The sequence below is a fragment of the Gorilla gorilla genome, chromosome 7 (genome assembly GCF_029281585.2).
Source record: "Gorilla gorilla gorilla isolate KB3781 chromosome 7, NHGRI_mGorGor1-v2.1_pri, whole genome shotgun sequence".
In the NCBI taxonomy this organism is placed as follows: Eukaryota; Metazoa; Chordata; class Mammalia; order Primates; family Hominidae; genus Gorilla; species Gorilla gorilla.
The window spans coordinates 26,598,927-26,616,408 of NC_073231.2; the positions used below are offsets into that span (position 1 = coordinate 26,598,927).

A 17,482-nucleotide genomic window follows, 5' to 3' on the forward strand; every position below is an offset into this window, starting at 1 on the left:
CAGAGCGAGAATCTGTCTCAAAACAAAACAAAATAAAAGGCAGCCTGGAAGTGGGGTTCTCAGCCCCCCCAGAGTCTTCCTCAGGGCCGCACTTGAGTCACTCAGAAATGCTGAGAAAACACGGCTCCCAGGACGGTATTTCTCTTAGAGTTTACCATTGACAGAGCCCATTACACACTATCCCGGGTGAGCCCACAGTCCCTCAATGTGCAGGTGAGATTATCTGCATTTTATAGGAGAGGACACCGAGGGTCCCGCAGTGAGTCCCTGCAGAGACCAGGGCTGGAATGCCAGGTCTTTGGATTCTGTGTTCTTTCTTCCATATCATCTCTGCTAATCAGACTCTGGGGCTATTTGTGGCAGCCAAATATAAGTCAGCCAGCAAAATCTTTATATATCGACTTTGTTCCCTGTGCTGGTGTTGTGAGAAATAGAGAAAAATGAGTCATATTTAGGGAGTTGACTGTCACGATGGGGAGTTCAACCAACAGAGGACAAAGTCAGCAGGCACTGAAATGAAGCATTGCATTTTGTGGGTTGGACAGTAATTGTAGGATGCAGAAATGAGAGGGGGAGATGAGTGTGCTGCAGTCATCAGGGAAGGCTCGAGCGTGGGGTGTCCTCCAGCTGCCCCTTGAAAGATGAGTGCAGTGTGGGGATAAAATGGACGGGGGTGCTGGGCACTGTGGCTCATGCCTATAATCCCAGAACTTTGGGAGGCCTAGGCAGGCAGATCACTTGAGATCAGGAGTTCGAGACCAGCCTGGCCAACACAGTGAAACCCCATCTCTACTAAAAATACAAAAATTAGCTCGGTGTGGTGGTGGGTGCCTCTAATCCCAGCTACTCCGGAGGCTGAGGTGAGAGAATCACTTGAACCCAGGAGGTGGAGGCCTCAAAAGCGGGGGGGAGGGGCGGGGCCGGGCGCGGTGGCTGACGCCTGTAACCCCAGCACTTTAGGAGGCTGAGGCAGGTGGATTACGAGGTCAGGAGATCGAGACCATCCTGGCTAACACGGTGAAACTCCGTCTCTGCTAAAAATACAAAAATTATCTGGGTATGGCGGCAGATACCTGTAGTCCCAGCTACTTGGGAGGCTGAGGCAGGAGAATTGCATGAGCCCAGGAGGCAGAGGTCGCAGTGAGCGGAGATTATGCCACTGCATTCCAGCCTGGCGACAGAGCGAGACTCCATCTCAAAAAATAAAAATTAAAAAAAGGGACGGGGGAACCGCGTGGCTTGGATGCAGAACACCTGAGCACATCAGATGCTGAGCCAGAGAGGAGCACACCCCCGTGCCCCTGCGGGGTGGTGCAGCTGCGTGAGCCTCAGGACCCGCCAGGATAGCAGCAGCATCTCGGGGTGGCGGGAGTCCAGCCCTCAGCCTTAGAAGCCCAGGCACTTATTTTGGCAGCACACCGAGAGGGCTGACTCTCAGAGATAAGCCCATGTGAGACCGAACTCAGAAAAGGCCTGGCATGTAGGTGTAGACAGTATAATTAGAAGTGGAGCTGCAGATTTCACAGGAACGGCTCGTGAGAAGCGCTTACCTGCTACCTCCCAAGGTGACTGTGTGTGGCGGCTGCTGGCCGGCCATGGCCCACTTCTCTGAATCTTCAGGTTTTCCTCCCCTAACCTCTGTGAACACATATGTCTTTCAGGCTGAGGGCAGTCCTATGGTTGAGGATGTGTGGGGCTGATCGGGCAGCACCACAGTTTTGGCAGAGCCCCACCCTTAGACATTTCAGCTTCAGAGAAGTAGCTGGAACCCACATTTTAACATAATAGCTCCCTGGGCTATTGTGATGTGCAGCCAGATTTGGTACGAAGCTTGTATCTTCAGGCACACACACAGAATGGTGTTTTCTTTCTCTTTTGTTTTGTGGGGGGTGGAGTCTCGTTCTGTTGCCCAGGCTGGAGTGCAGTGGCGCGATCTCGGCTCACTGCAACCTCCGCCTCCTGGGTTCAAGTGATTCTCCTGCCTCAGCCTCCCGAGTAGCTGGGATTACAGGCGTGAGCTACCACGCCCGGCTAATTTTTGTATTTTTAGTAGAGATGGGGCTTCAACATGTTGGCCAGGCTGGTTTTGAACTCCTGACCTCAAGTGATCTGCCCATCTGAGCCTCCCAAAGTGCTGGGATTACAGGCGAGAGCCACCGCACCCGGCCCCAGAATGGTGTTTTCTAGAAACTATACCCTAGTGACAATATTTTGCTTTTTTTTTTTTTTTTTTTTTTTAAGAGACAGGGTGTTGCTCTGTCACCCAGGCTGGAGTGCAGTGGTGTGATCATAGCTCATTCACTGTAGCCTCCAACTCCCGGGCTCTAGCAGTCCCCCTGCCTCAGCCTCCTCAGTAGTTGAGAGTACAGGTATGTGCCACCACACCTCACTAATTTTTCAACTTTTTGTAAAGAAGGGGTCTCATGTTGCCCAGGCTGGTCTCCAATTTCTGTCCTCAAGTGATCCGCCTGCCTTGGCCTTCCAAAGTGCTGGGATTACAGTGTTAGCCACCGTGCCCGGCCACTTTGGTGACAATGATTGGAATCTTGTCATTCCCAAAGTTTCTCAGGCACTCATTTACCGACGGTTGTGCTTATGATGTGTAACTTTCCCGGCTGGCTGAGCCATAAGGATTAGTTACTAGTTTTTTAAGTTTAGGGAATACCTTGCCCTCATCCCTAGACTAGATGAATCTACAAATTCCCTGAAATTTGGACATTTCTGTCTTCTTTTTTTCCTCTGGGAAGGCTGAGTAGGTTGCTGTTTAGCAGGGCAAGGCCTGACCTTTGGGGTCTAAGTGGCTTCCTGCCCTTCCTGTGTTTCAGTGCTTTAGTTCTGGAGACCTCTTCACTGCCCACAATTTCAGCGAGCAGTCGCGGATTGGGAGCAACGAGCTCCAGGAGTTCTGCCCCACCATCCTCCAGCAGCTGGATTCCCGGGCCTGCACCTCGGAGAACCAGGAAAACGAGGAGAATGAGCAGACGGAGGAGGGGCGGCCAAGCGCTGTTGAAGGTGAGCCAGGCCAGGAAGGCAGGAGCCCATCTCCCATCTCGCCCTCGTCTCACAAGGACCCCTGGGCTGAGCTGCTGCTGCTCCTCACTGAATGCCTCACCAGTGATGACCAGGATGAGGTTGTCAGTGTCAGGAGCGGGAGCGATGACTGGATGGATAATTTTTGTATTTTGCAAGGATGGCCTAGCACATTGTCAGACTCCTGGGCCGTAGCTGGCGAATGTTCAGAGCGTTGGACTTTTTGAGCGGCCTATGGATCCCTTTTTGGTCCGCTTTTTGTTTTATGTTGAACCACGGGGGCCCAACCCTTTGGTTTTTTTAATCTTTTTTTTTTTTTTCTGAGATAGGATGTCGCTCTGTCTCCGAGGCTGGAGTCCAGTGGTGCAATCATAGCTCACTGCAGCCTTGACCTTCTGGCCTGAAGCGACCCTCCTGCCTCAGCCTCCTGAGTAGCTGGGACTACAGGCGTGCACCGCCATGCCCAGCTAATTTTTAAATTTTTTGTAGAGACACGGTCTCACTATGTTACCCAGGCTGGTCTCAAACTCCTGGGCTCGAGTGATCCTCCTGCCTCGGCCTCCCAAAGTGCTGGGATCACAGGCATGAGCCACCATACCTGGCCTACTTTGGTTTTATAGTTTTTCCTTTAAGACCTCCCGGAGGCTGCACTTGACCCCTGAATCCTTCTTCCCCTCCCTATCCCGGTATCCCTGATCCAGCCACAGTGGGCTTGCCACGAGCTGTCAGTGTACACCCTGATAGCCCTAAGCTCCATAGGGCTGGCGTGTGCTGCCTGAGTGTCGGCACCCGGAATATACTGTCTGTGTTACTACAAGTCCCTGTTTTCTGCTGTCATTATTTACTTGTATGGTTTTTTTTTTTGTTTTTTTTTTGTATGTTTTGAGACAGACTTTCGCTCTTGTTGCCCAGGCTGAAGTGCGGTGGTACAATTTTGGCTCACTGCAACCTCCACCTCCTGGGTTCAAGTGATTCTCCTGCCTCAGCCTCCTGAGTAGCTGGGATTTCAGGCACGCACCACCACGCCCAGCTAATTTTTTGTATTTAGTAGAGACGGGGTTTCACCATGTTAGTCAGGCTGGTCTTGAACTCCTGACCTCAGGTGATCCACCTTCCTTAGCCTCCCAAAGTGCTGGGATTACAGGCGTGCACCACCTCACCTGGCCTACTTGTATGGTTTTTAGGCTTCCATTGCTGTTTGCATCCGTCTCTCCATGGAAAAGGTGTTTCTCTTGGATAGCAATTTTGATAGTTTCCCTAGGCTTCTCCGCAGCATCTGGTGAGAGGTGGACTCAGCAAATGTTTACTGATGGGTTGGTGGATCTCGGTCTGCCCCATCACACCTGAATTCAGAACGGGGCCGCCCCAGGCAGCAGGAGTGTCCCCACCCTCAGTAATAGAGGCCCTCGTCTGTTCTTGTTCCTCCACAGTGTGGGGCTTTGGTTTTCTCAGTGTCTCACTGATTAACCTGGCCTCTCTCCTGGGAGTCCTCGTCCTGCCCTGCACAGAGAAAGCGTTTTTCAGCCGTGTGCTCACTTACTTCATCGCCCTGTCCATTGGAACGCTGCTGTCTAACGCGCTATTCCAGCTCATCCCAGAGGTGCGGTAGAACAGAAACGTGCGCGTCCTCTTTCCCTGGGGCGGCGCAGCTGAGCCAATCCCCTCCTCCCCTATCCCGGGCTCCAAGGCACCCAATGACTGCCACCTAAGAAATGAACCTGTCCCTCGCATCAAAGCCACAAACGACTTCTAACTCTGGATCTCAGGGCCCACCTCTCACTCCTCTGGCCTCTGCAGGTGCTGTCAGATGCAAGGTTCTTCCAATTTCCCTCCTCCTGGGGACTTGACAGTCTCCCCTCCCTTGTTAAGCCCCATACATAAGGCATCAAGGGAAAGCCGCAGCTATCGACTGCCGTCCATGCCTTTGGTGCTAAGTACTTGCTCTATTCTAAGGAGAAACCCTGGCAGTACTCAGGTCTGGGCACCAAGAGCTTATCCATCTGGAATGAGATGGAAGGAAAAGAGGTTACCAAGTGATATGTAGAATTGGCCTAAAAAGCGAGTGTTCTTTAATTTTGAGCAGGCCATCGTTTCTAGCATAGAGAGCCAAACACAGAACAAAGACTAAGACCAAACAAAATTAAAATGCCAAGATAAATGGAAAGGGCACTCAGCCCTTTGTACCTTGCATCTTGACTTTTTCCTGATAGGACTGACTTCCTGGTACCTTGACTTGACTATTTTGAAATGTTAATTTTGTTGTTTAATTGTTATCACAGAGGAGCTATAAAAATAAGACCCAAGTTGACAGTCTGCCCACTTTTTTAGCTCAAGCAGGGATGCTGCTGTGGAGGGTGAGGATATGCAGACATGTGGTTGACCCCATTAGGGAGTCGTGGATGCTGCCCTTCACAAAGATCCCATGTCAGCTGCTTCTCAGGCTTTCCCAGTCAAAAGACTCACCCAGAAAAGACAGCAGATGGGATGCCGTGCCTTGCCTGTTCTTCCTGGTTGAATGTGAACCATCTTGGTGCCATCTCAAAATTCTGCATGGATCTGACAAACACTTTGCAGGGGAGGCCTCAACTTGGGCTATTTTTTCAGCTCCAGCAATGGAATATATTAATTTTGTAAAGATTTGAAATGAAATGCCTTGTGACCTGCTGGAATGGAAATACTGTAATTGTGTGTGCTCCACCCCTGTGGCCTGCCAGGAAGTGTCTCATCCTGGTCTGGTTCTGTCTTGCCCTCTTTTGGGCCTGGACGGAGTGTCACAACTGGGAAATGTTCAAGGAAATATTTCTGTGACAGGGTGTTCCTGGAACTCTGTTCTCTGTGCTTGAGCCCCTCTCAGAGCACATGGAAATGAGCAAAGAAGTTGAGAGGTTAAGACACTGAATTTTATGGGCATTGGGCATGAATTAATCGTTCTCCATCCCTTCTGCCCTGCACATCTGGCTTGGTTGTATCTTGCACAAAGCAAACCAAGTGGTCGTGGTGTCGCCCGAGCCTGCGCTGTATGAATTGGACATGCAAAAGCAAACGCGGCAGCAGAGTGATCAGCCTCTTTCCACCTGCTTGCATGTCCTATAAAGAGAGCCCTCGAGTCCAAAGTCTGTCCTGGACAGCCTCTGTGATAGGTCTGGGCAGACCTCGGGTGTGTGACGAGGCAGCACCCTGCCCTGCCAGTCACACCACTGGCAGGAACGATTTGGAGCCACCAGTGGCCACAGGGGCAGAAGTCACAGGGTTCCAAGGCCACCTTGAATTCCTCTTTCTTCTGAACTGATTGAAGGAAATTTCATCAGATGTGAATCACTAACAAATTTTCTATTTCTCTCTCCCTCCCTACTTGTCTCTCTCTGATTTTTCTTTTTTGTTCCGTTAATATCCACCAAACTTTTCCTTGCGACCTCCCTATCTGCTCCACCTTCCTCCCCCTAAATGGTGGTTGCTGTGCAATGGGGCATGTGCCTTCTCTCCCTGCCCTGGGTGGGGCTGGCCCTCCCTCCGCACGGCAGTGTGGGGATACGGTCTCCTCTGTGTGACCGTCATCTCCCTCTGCTCCCTCCTGGGGGCCAGCGTGGTGCCCTTCATGAAGAAGACCTTTTACAAGAGGCTGCTGCTCTACTTCATAGCTCTGGCGATTGGAACCCTCTACTCCAACGCCCTCTTCCAGCTCATCCCGGAGGTATGGCAAGCCAGGGCCTTTACCCCGGAGCACGCCGGCGGGCACAGTGGGAGGACCTCCGTTTGGATAGAAGGCATAGAGAGGGCACCTGGAGGCCCTTTCCTTTTGGAAAGCGAAGCTAGAACTTAGGCGTGAACTAGGAGAGGCAGCCTAGCATAGGCTGAAGAGCTGGGTTCAAATCTCAGCTCTGCTATCAGTAGGTTCCGTAACCCCAGGCACACCACTGACCTCACACTGCCTCTGTTTCTTCAGATGTGAAATGGGGAGAGCAATAGACCGGCCTCAGGATGATGTTGTGAGGGTGGAATGAGCGAGTCTGTGGCAGCACTGAGTGCCTGGTGCGGAAAGTGCTGTCTGATGTGGGGTGAAGAGATGCAGTGTAGCGAGCTCACTCTGGCTTAGTTGTGGTGCTCAGATTAAGGCTTTGGGTGCAGAGAAGTTTAAAAAACATCATCAGCCGGGTGCAGTGGCTCACACCTATAATCCCAGCACTTTGGGAGGCTGAGGCAGGTGGATCGTTTGAAGTCAGGAGTTCAAGACCAGCCTGGCCAACATGGTGAAACCCCGTCTGTACTAAAAACACAAAAATTAGCCAGACATGGTAGCGCACGCCTGTAATCCCAGCTATTCGGGAGGCACAAGAATCACTTGAACCCAGGAGATGGAGGCTGCAGTGAGCCGAGATGGCACCACTGCACTCCATCCTGGGTGACGGGAGTGAGACTCCGTCTCAAAACAAACAAACAAACTCCCACATCATCAGAACCCACAGGTCTCAGTAAAAAGATTGTCCATAGGGAGTTTTGGGGCAAAGGCAATGCAAGTCAAACAACGTCTGGTTTTATATACCTTGATGGTACCTTTGCCTAATAAGTTCATGAGAAAACTTGCCACAAAAGAAGGAACTGATGGTTCATCTAATTTGGTGTAATCCCCTCAGCAGACCCATTAATTACAATAAGCACAGGACGTCTCCCCATGGGTGGTCTCGCAGGCCTGGACAGAGCCGCAGTTGAAGCAGAGATGACTGCATGTGCCTCTTACAACACTTGGTGTTTTCTGAAATGTCAGTTGGCTCCCTCCTAGTGGATCCTTAGGTTAACTCCATGGCATCGATAGAACAAGTAACGTTTTACCACGTTGGAATCTGACCTGCACAAGAACGCATATGCCTGAGTCGAGAACCCAGCTTTTGGGATTTCTGAAGCTCAACCCCATGATTTTGTATTCACCATCCTTTGTGGCTTTTTGCAGAGAAGTGTTCGTTGCCTATTTTCACTTCACTTTTCCCCCAAGATGATTCGACTCCCCTGGAAAGTCAACATGAAAGTGTTGTTTCCCTGGAGGGTGGTGATTCAATTTGGCCCCTTTAAAACATAAAGGCAACAAACAGCCTGGAGTTCCTTGAAGTTGGGATCAACTTTTATTTTGGACCAATTCATGAGAGGGCTGAAGTTTATTCAAGGCCCGTTTCCCATCAGAAAATGGAGGAACAACCTGGTAAATATATATACTTCCTATGTACCCACAAAAAAATTTAAGAATAAAATAGGAGCAAGTCGTTAGATACTTTTTTTTTGTTTTTGAGACAGTCTCACTCTGTCACCCAGACTGGAGTGCAGTGGTGCCATCTCGGCTCACTGCAATCTCTGCTTCCGGGGTTCAAGCCATTCTCCTGCCTCATACTCCCGAGTAGCTGGGATTACAGGTGTGCTACCAGGCCCAGATAATTTTTGTATTTTTTTTTTTTTTTTAGTAGAGTTGGGGTTTCGCCATGTTGGCCAGGCTGGTCTCAAAACTCCTGGCCTCAAGTGATCCACCCACCTCGGTCCTCTAAAGTGCATGAGCCACCGTGCCCGGCCAGGTCATTAGACACATTCACAAGAACCCACCATACATCAGGAGCTTACCCTAGGACAGAATTCTCTTGATTTCTACTCCTGTCCTCTTCCCAGTGGATTCTCCCCTCCCTCTTTGATAAGTGACAATTTCAGAAAGGACTCAAAACAAAACCCAAAAATTGACGCTCGCAATAACATAGTCCACTTTCTTGGTTCTGTGGTCACTGGGAGGTCTGTGGTTAGGAAAACACTGCAGTTCTTATTATTTAACTGGGAAATGGGTTTCCCGTTTTAGAAGGTATAATTACACCATCTCCCTTTGTGTTTACAGGCAGGTCAGCCAGGAACACTAGATAAGATAAGATGAAAATAAATACAAGTGTCTGCTCCTTCAATATGAAATCTATTGGCAGAGAATGCCTTCATAGCAAAGCACCAGGAGAAATCAAAAGTGGAAAACCATATCGGAGGTTTTTCTTTCTGGGATTAAAATTCTACAGATGATCAGTCTTTTGCATCAGCAAATAAGCTTGAGAAGAACCTGGCAGGTTTAGTGATGTCACATCAAGGAAACACCAAGGACTAGATTTTTGCTGGAAGGAAGATGGGTAGATGGCAGAGTTACTCCATTATGCCTCTCTCCTTTCCTAGAGTCAAGGAAGTAGTTAAGAGATAAGAGGGGGATCAGTAAAGATGCTTTATTTTCTTTAAAACTCATTTTCTTTTCCTGGGTCCACAGGCATTTGGTTTCAACCCTCTGGAAGATTATTATGTCTCCAAGTCTGCAGTGGTGTTTGGGGGCTTTTATCTTTTCTTTTTCACAGAGAAGATCTTGAAGATTCTTCTTAAGCAGAAAAATGAGGTGAGGCCCAATTGTTGCTGATGAAAGCTCTTCTAGGGAAAACACCCATCTCAAACAATGTCGACGTATTGTGGTGGTGGTGGTGATGGTCTTAGCCCAATATCACAATTTCCGTGAAACTCTAATTTCTTGAGGAGACAATCCCATTTCACCTCCTGAGGATATTAGGCCAGAAGTGAGGCCAGACCAGAAACTAGATCTGGCCAGGGTGCCTTCTACTAAGCAGTAGTTTATCCCCTTTGTTTTGTTCTAAGATTATTTCCTTAATATATTTGTATCTTTACAGGATGGGGAGAAGAGCTTGATAACATGCATTCATTCTGTATGAAGTATGAGGCTGCAGAGAAACAGGACTATTATAGTACAGTTTCAAAAAGATATCTTTAGTGGCTGGCACGCAGTTATTCCCTAAATAGCTGCTGAATTGAGTGAGATTAGCCATTGCAAAAGAGGAGCTCTAAATATTTGAGCAGTGGCTGCCTTGCTGGGATAAGCATGTACCCCGAGGAGACAGCTTTGATATCTGTCTGACACCAGGTCCTTCGCACTTGGTGCAGATTTATATATATAGATATTAGAAACAGGGTCTCGCTTCGTTGCCCAGGCTGCTCTCAAACTTCTCAGCTCAAGCAGTCCTCCCACCTCGGCCTCCCACAGTGCTGGGATTACAGGTGTGAGCCACCATGCCCGACCATGGCTTTATATAATAGCTTTTGCTATGTTTCTGGGCACGTGACCTGCTTGTGTCGTCTTCGATGGTAAGGCTGAGGTCTTCCAGTGTGTGAAGCGCTTCCTCGGAGCAGGTGCTCAATCAGGTTTGTGGTTTTGGTGAATGTCATGCTGATCCCTCCCTGTCACCCTTCCAGCATCATCATGGACACAGCCATTATGCCTCTGAGTCGCTTCCCTCCAAGAAGGACCAGGAGGAGGGGGTGATGGAGAAGCTGCAGAACGGGGACCTGGACCACATGATTCCTCAGCACTGCAGCAGTGAGCTGGATGGCAAGGCGCCCATGGTGGACGAGAAGGTCATTGTGGGCTCGCTCTCTGTGCAGGTCAGTGGGCCACCAGCTGCTTGGTGGAGCCTCTAAGAGGTTGACTCCGGCTTACCTTGAGGGCACATGGTCCAGCCTTTGACTCTGCGGGCCCTGGGGGTGTGCTTTCTCCTAGGACCTGCAGGCTTCCCAGAGTGCTTGCTACTGGCTGAAAGGTGTCCGCTACTCTGATATCGGCACTCTGGCCTGGATGATCACTCTGAGCGATGGCCTCCACAATTTCATCGACGGCCTGGCCATCGGTGCTTCCTTCACTGTGTCAGTTTTCCAAGGCATCAGCACCTCGGTGGCCATCCTCTGTGAGGAGTTCCCACATGAGCTAGGTAAGCGTGCGTCCCCCGTTCCACTGGTGCTCCCTCGGGTAGTGGTGTAGGCCCCCTTCCTGTGGCCAGTTACTTGCTCCCATCTCCCTGTCTTCACAGTGCTTATTATAACTGATTTAACACACTCCTAAAGCTTCATGGACCCTAATCACCTTTTTTTTTTTTTTTTTTTGGAGACGGAGTCTCGCACTGTTGCCCAGGCTGGAGTGCAGTGATGTGATCTCGGCTCACTGCAACCTCCACCTCCTGGGTTCAAGCGATTCTCCTGCCTCAGTCTCCCAAGTAGCTGGGATTACAGGCGCCTGCCACCACACTCGGCTAAATTTTTTTTTTTTTTTTTTTGTATTTTTAGTAGAGACAGGGTTTCACTACGTTGGCCAGGCTGGTCTTGAACTCCTTACCTCGTGATCTGCCCGCCTCAGCCTCCGAAAGTGCTGGGATTACAGGCATGAGCCACCGAACGTGGCCTAACCACCATTTCTTAACAATTAAATAGATAATTTAAAATGATGGGGTTTTTACAGGGGTGTTTGTTTCCTTTTAGCCCCATTTGCAGTGGCTCAGTTCTCACCTATACAGTGGGGTTAATAAGAGCACCTCCTTTTAGAATTATAGTGAGGATTAAAGGAAAACAAAGGGTGAGAGGGACTTCCCATGTGCCAGGTGCTATTCTGAGCACTCAGTAAAGGCTCTCTCTTCTAGCCTGTTAATCTTCCAGAGGCTCAGGTGCCTGGCAGGTGCATGGCAGGTGGATGAACCAGGGGGTAGGAGGGACTTAGTTTGATCAGAGGGAGAGTGTAAAAAGCTAGTAATTACTCCAGAGGCTTTAGGGACGACTTAGGGTCAAGTTCTGGCTTTGCCATGTATTGACTTGTGACTTTGGGCAAATCACTTCTCACAGTCTCGACACTTAACTTCTCGCAGTCTTGATTTTGTTTCCATGGTAGTTGTGAGGAAGGGGGTTCCTTCTGTTTCACTATGAATCCAGAGAGAAATGAGGAGGCCAGTGCCAGCTGGTCATCTATTTTTAAAATCCTGAGAAAGATTTTCAGCCTCTAGGCTGGGTATACGGCCAGTTTGGCAAATGGAGACGGGTCCTGAACAGGAAGTTCAAGGGCCTGTCTTGTCACTTCTGTCTTGAGTCTAGGGCTGTCTTGATTTTTTTCACCCACACTTTTGGCAGTCTGATGTCATCAGTGCCCTCTGTCTCCCACGACCTTGTATGACTGGCTGTCACTTTGTCGCCAGGCTGGATTCAAACTCCTGAGCTCAAACAATCCTCCCAGCTGAGCCTCCCGAGTAGCTGGGGATGACAGGTGTGCGTTCACCATGCCCATCTTACTCTTCCTTCCTCGTCCCTCCCTTTTTCATTCTCCCTGCTGTAGGAGACTTTGTCATCCTGCTCAACGCTGGGATGAGCATCCAACAGGCTCTCTTCTTCAACTTCCTTTCTGCCTGCTGCTGCTACCTGGGTCTGGCCTTTGGCATCCTGGCCGGCAGCCACTTCTCTGCCAACTGGATTTTTGCGCTGGCTGGAGGAATGTTCTTGTATATTTCTCTGGCTGATATGGTAAGTGTTCCACAGTTCACTGGATGAGAGGGCGGCTAAGGGGATGGATGTTAGGTAGGTAGTTTTTTTTTATTTTTATTTTTTTGAGATGGAGTCTCACTCTGTCTCCCAGGCTGGAGTGCAGTGGCATGATCTCAGCTCACTGCAACCTCCGTGTCCCGGGTTCAAGTGATTCGCCTGCCTCAGCCTCCTGAGTAGCTGGGATTATAGACTTGTGCCACCATGCCTGGCTAATTTTTGTATTTTTAGTAGAGATGGGATTTCCCCATATTGGCCAGGCTAGTCTCGAACTCCCGGCCTCAGGTGATCCACCCGCCTTGGCATCTCAAAGTGCTGAGATTACAGGCATGAACCACCGCACATGGCCGGTAGTTTGTTTTTAATAACATCTTCCTTAGCTTTCTTTCACATACCACAGAGTTTGTCTGTTTAAGGTGTACCTATCATTCAGCGGTTTTTAAGGGGGCATTAGATTTTAAAGGAGGAAAAGTTTATGTTTTTGTTAGCATATGTCATTAAAGAAAATGATTATAATTGATCTATGGTCTTTATTAATTATTATGGAATGGCTGTATATAGATAAGAGACAGAAGAAAGGAAAGAAAATTACGCATAATCATACATCATACTACCCCTAAAACAATAATAGCAATACTTTGGTTTGTTTCTTTTTTTATCTCAATGCATTGGGTGTGTCTTTTTCTTTAATTTTTTTTTTAGACAGAACCCCACTCACCTAGCCTGGAGTGCAGTGTGTGATCATAGGTCACTGCAACCTTAAACTCCAGAGCTTAAGTGATCCTCCTCCCTCAGTCTCCCAAGCAGCTAGGACTACAGGCTCCAGCCACCATGCCCCGCTAATTTTTTGAATTTTTATAGAATGGGGTATCTATGCTGCCTAGGCTGGTCTTGAACTTGTGGCCTCAAGGGATCCTCCCATCTCAGCCTCTCAAAGTGCTGGGATTATAGGTGTGAGCCACTGCATCTAGCTTGTTAATAATATCTTGGTAACAAAAAGACCTCTTCAAGTGTTTAAAGTCCACAGTAAGGCCAGGCATGGTGGCAGGCACCTGTGGAGCTACTCAGGAGGCTGAAGTGGGACAACTGCTCGAGCCCAGGAGTTTGAGGCTGCAGTGAGCTATGTTCGCACCACTGCACTCGAGCCTGGGCAAGAGCGAGTGGAAAAAAGGAAAAAAAAAAAACAGTCTATAATATAAAGTTTATTTTTTATCAGAGTACATTTATTTTTAGCCAGCCTCTAAACTCATCCAGAGCCACATACACATTGAGTACTTTGTTTTACCTAGACAGTTGTAAAGACATGGTACCTGCTATTGTTAATTTTCTTTTTTTGTTTTGTTTTGTTTTGGAGATGGAGTCTCGCTCTGTTGCCCAGGCAGGAGTGCAGTGGCGTGATCGCCATTCACTGCAGCCTTGCCTTCTGGGTTCGAGCAATTCTCCTGCCTCAGCCTCCCAAGTAGCTGGGACTACAGGCCTGCGCCACCACGCCCAGCTAATTTTTATATTTTTAGTAGAGACAGGGTTTCACCATGTTGGTCAGGCTGGTCTCGAACTCCTGACCTCTAGTGAGCCGCTGCACCTGGCCCTGATAATTTTCTTTGTCAACCAACCTGATCTATATCTCCATCACTGAATTGCCCTGGACTTACAAGATGAAGCAAGGAATTGCAGCTGTGTTGTTTCTTCCTTCTTTCCCAGTTCCCTGAGATGAATGAGGTCTGTCAAGAGGATGAAAGGAAGGGCAGCATCTTGATTCCATTTGTCATCCAGAACCTGGGCCTCCTGACTGGATTCACCATCATGGTGGTCCTCACCATGTATTCAGGACAGATCCAGATTGGGTAGGGCCCTCCCAAGAGCCTGTGGGACTGGAAGTCGGGCCCTGGGCTGCCCGATCGCCAGCCCGAGGACTTACCATCCACAATGCACCACGGAAGAGGCCGTTCTATGAAAAACTGACACAGACTATATTCCTGCATTCAAATGTCAGCCGTTTGTAAAATGCTGTATCGTAGGAATAAGCTGCCCTGGTAACCAGTCTCTAGCTAGTGCCTCTTGCCCTCTCCTCACCTCCTTTTCTCTCAGTGACTCTGGAACCTGAATGCAGCTTACAAGACAAGCCTGACTTTTTTCTCTGATTACCTTGGCCTCCTCTTGGAACCAGTGCTGAAAGGTTTTGAATCCTTTACCCAACAATGCAAAAATAGAGCCAACGGTTATAACTTGGCTAGAAATATCAAGAGTTGAATCCATAGTGAGGGGCCCATGACTCTAGCTGGGCACCTTGGACCTCCAGCTGGCCAATAGAAGAGACAGGAGACAGGAAGCCTTCCCATTTTTTCAAAGTCTGTTTAATTGCCTATTACTTCTCTCAAAGAGAACCTGAAGTCAGAACACATAAGCAGGGTGGGAGGCGAGGCAAGGTTCATCCTGAATGGGGACCACTGCTGTGTGTCTTGTCAGGATGCTCACTTGTTCCTACTGAGATGCTGCATATTGATTTTGTAACAGCACCTGGTGTTTCATGGCTGTCCGAGTGAGCTAACGTGGCGGCGTGGCTGCCTGGACCTCCTCTTTCAGGTTAACGCTGACAGAATGGAGGCTCAGGCTGTCTGCAAGAAAACAGTTGGTTTGGCTGTGATTTTGACCTCCTCTTCCCCACTGCCATCTTCTAAGAGACTTTGGAGCTGCCTCCTAGAAGCACATTCTGAGCACATTTGAGACCTCTGTGCTAGAGGGGAGACCGCACAAACTATCCTCCCCCAGGTTGAGACGTCTGCAGAGTGGCAAGCTGACTTGTAGAAACGGGGTGCCATTTATGCTCTACTTAGACAAGGGTAATCAGAAATGGAATCAGTGCAGGCAAAATTTAGGATTTGCCGCTTCCATAAATCAAAGCATGACTAATAGGGGGTCTCTGAAATGTAAGGGCACAAACTTCACGTAGGGCATCGCAGATGTTTGCAGAATGGTTGGCCTAATGATTATGCTACAGATGGGTTTTAAATGACCCGTCTAGGTTACTGCTTACTTGCAAAAAAAGTCGAATCCTGCATTGAATTGAATATGAATTTCTCTAACTCTGTCCAGAAAATGGATGGAGATAACTTGTCTGCAAAACTGTAGGCCAGCCTTAGCCACTGTGGAGCCCTTGCCTCTGAGCTCTGGCTTCAAGGGGAGCTCTTCTCCAGGTTCACTAGGTGAATTGATTTATTATTATCATATTGATAATGTGAGATTCTTTAGCCACTTTGGGGAGCCTGTCTCTCCAGAAGCCTTTCTTAGTGGTGCCCACAGTTGGAGCCCAGGGGCCATGTTTGCAAACTGATTCGTGTGCATGGCTGACAGGAGTACTGGTTCACTACCAATGCCTGAGCTTTTCTCTTACATAGAAAAACTGTCCACTCTCAGTAATCACAAGCAGCATCCGTTTTGTTTTCTCTTCTTGGGAGACATCTGTCAAACCAGGAATATTCTTGAAAAGAACGTGAGCAGGAAAACTGCTGGTAATACTTTTTTTAAGTTTTGTTTTTATCTTGCCTGTTGGCTTCAATACATTTGAGAATACGCTGAAGAGGGAAAATTTCAGTGATGGAGATTCTAGATTAAATATCGGGACTGATTTCCTGGTGGGATTATGGTCCAGTTTTACCAAAGAACCAATTCCTTGAATGTTGGAATCTGACTTTTTATATTGTCATTATTGTTGTTTTTAAACGGTTCTTTGTCTTTTCTGTTTTATTTTTCTCAAGCTGCTTTCAGGAGCTAGCAGAAAATAACTCAAAGTTGAAGACTCTGGAAGATTTTGCTTTAACCTAACTCGCATTGATGTATTAAATTTATAATTTTCGCATTCCCAATCGATCCTATCATTCCTTAAACATAATACCCTTTGTCTTGGAGTAGAATACTAAGTTAGAGTTAGTGGATTTCTAGTTTAGGAGAGGAGCTCAAAACTATAATCTTTAACAAATTGAAAAATGAAATAGGGTGTTTTCCCTTTTTGTGCACACCTATATTACCTTAAGAAATTTCCTTCCATAGACAGCTGCCTCAAAGGGAAATCCTCTTTAAACTGTAGTTGGCACAGAGGTCAGTCCTAGTCGGAGCTTAGGAGGGGTGGAGACGCTCACATCGTCTGACTTGAGTCGCCACTGATTGTGGCAACAGCTTTGCCTCATGAGTCGAAAACTGGCAATTTCTTTTGATTTTTAGTTGTTGAATTTGCTGTTTCAAGCATTTGTACATATTAGAAGTCTAAGGAGTAGTGAGTCAGTGGGAGGACTTTTTCACCCCTGGCATTAGCAGCTTCGACCTCATTTTCCAGATGCACCAGCTCCTATTAATAAGCAAGGAAAGTGTATGTCACGTGCAGGAACAGTGAGGCAGGGACAGGGGTTCTGCTCCTTCTCACTTCACCACCGGCACACAGCTTGCCCCTGTCTTTGCCCCCAAAGGTATTTTGTGTCTAGTGTAAAATTGGAGCTATTCTTCACTGGTCCTTAACCTTGGGTTTTAAAAAGAAGGCTTCTCTGTTTGGGTAGCGTAAGAGCTGAGTATAGTAAGTCCTCTTCCAAAGAGATGGCAATATGCTGGGCATCTACTTTAAAACAAAGTTGTCTGATTTTTGCAAGAGAGGTTAGGATTTTATTGTTCATATTTCCCTTTACAGTTCTGCAGTTCCATCACAGTATTTTTTTAAATAACTCAGGTGTATGAGAAGAAATTAGAAAAGAAAATTAACTTATGTGGACTGTAAATGTTTTATTTGTAAGATTCTATAAATAAAGCTATATTCTGTAATTGTTGAGAATCCCACGTGTGATCATTTGCAATAAATGTGGATGTAATGAAGGCTGTTGAACACAAGGTGGCGATGGTGTCTCACTGACGTACAAAGTTTTGTTTTACCAGGTCTGGTTTAACATTTGACTGGGATTTTAGAAGGTTTTGTTGTTGTTGTTGTTGTTATTGAGACAGAGTTTTGCTCTTGTCGCCCAGGCTGGAGTGCAGTGGTGCGATCTCGGCTCACTGCAACCTCCGCCTCCTGGGTTCAAGCAATTCTCCTGCCTCAGCCTCCCGAGTAGCT

The 17,482-nt window shown here is 48.0% G+C and overlaps 1 protein-coding gene across 5 annotated transcripts in view; it reads left to right on the forward strand.

The window, feature by feature from the left end:
• SLC39A14 (solute carrier family 39 member 14) overlaps window positions 1-17,196 on the forward strand; it is a 56,034-nt gene extending 38,838 nt beyond the window's left edge. For 4 of the 5 annotated variants that reach the window (XM_004046750.5, XM_019032553.4, XM_055348909.2 and 1 more), the window contains 7 exons: window positions 2,826-3,012; window positions 6,552-6,721; window positions 9,302-9,424; window positions 10,291-10,479; window positions 10,595-10,802; window positions 12,188-12,372; window positions 14,092-17,196. In XM_004046750.5, the coding sequence (XP_004046798.1) occupies window positions 2,826-3,012; window positions 6,552-6,721; window positions 9,302-9,424; window positions 10,291-10,479; window positions 10,595-10,802; window positions 12,188-12,372; window positions 14,092-14,238 (1,209 nt within the window). In that variant the 3' untranslated portion in view covers window positions 14,239-17,196. Of the gene's footprint in view, window positions 1-2,825; window positions 3,013-4,460; window positions 4,631-6,551; window positions 6,722-9,301; window positions 9,425-10,290; window positions 10,480-10,594; window positions 10,803-12,187; window positions 12,373-14,091 lie in introns of all 5 variants that reach the window. The other variant, XM_004046751.5, reaches the window with a different exon arrangement.
• The last annotated feature ends 286 nt before the right edge of the window (window positions 17,197-17,482 follow it).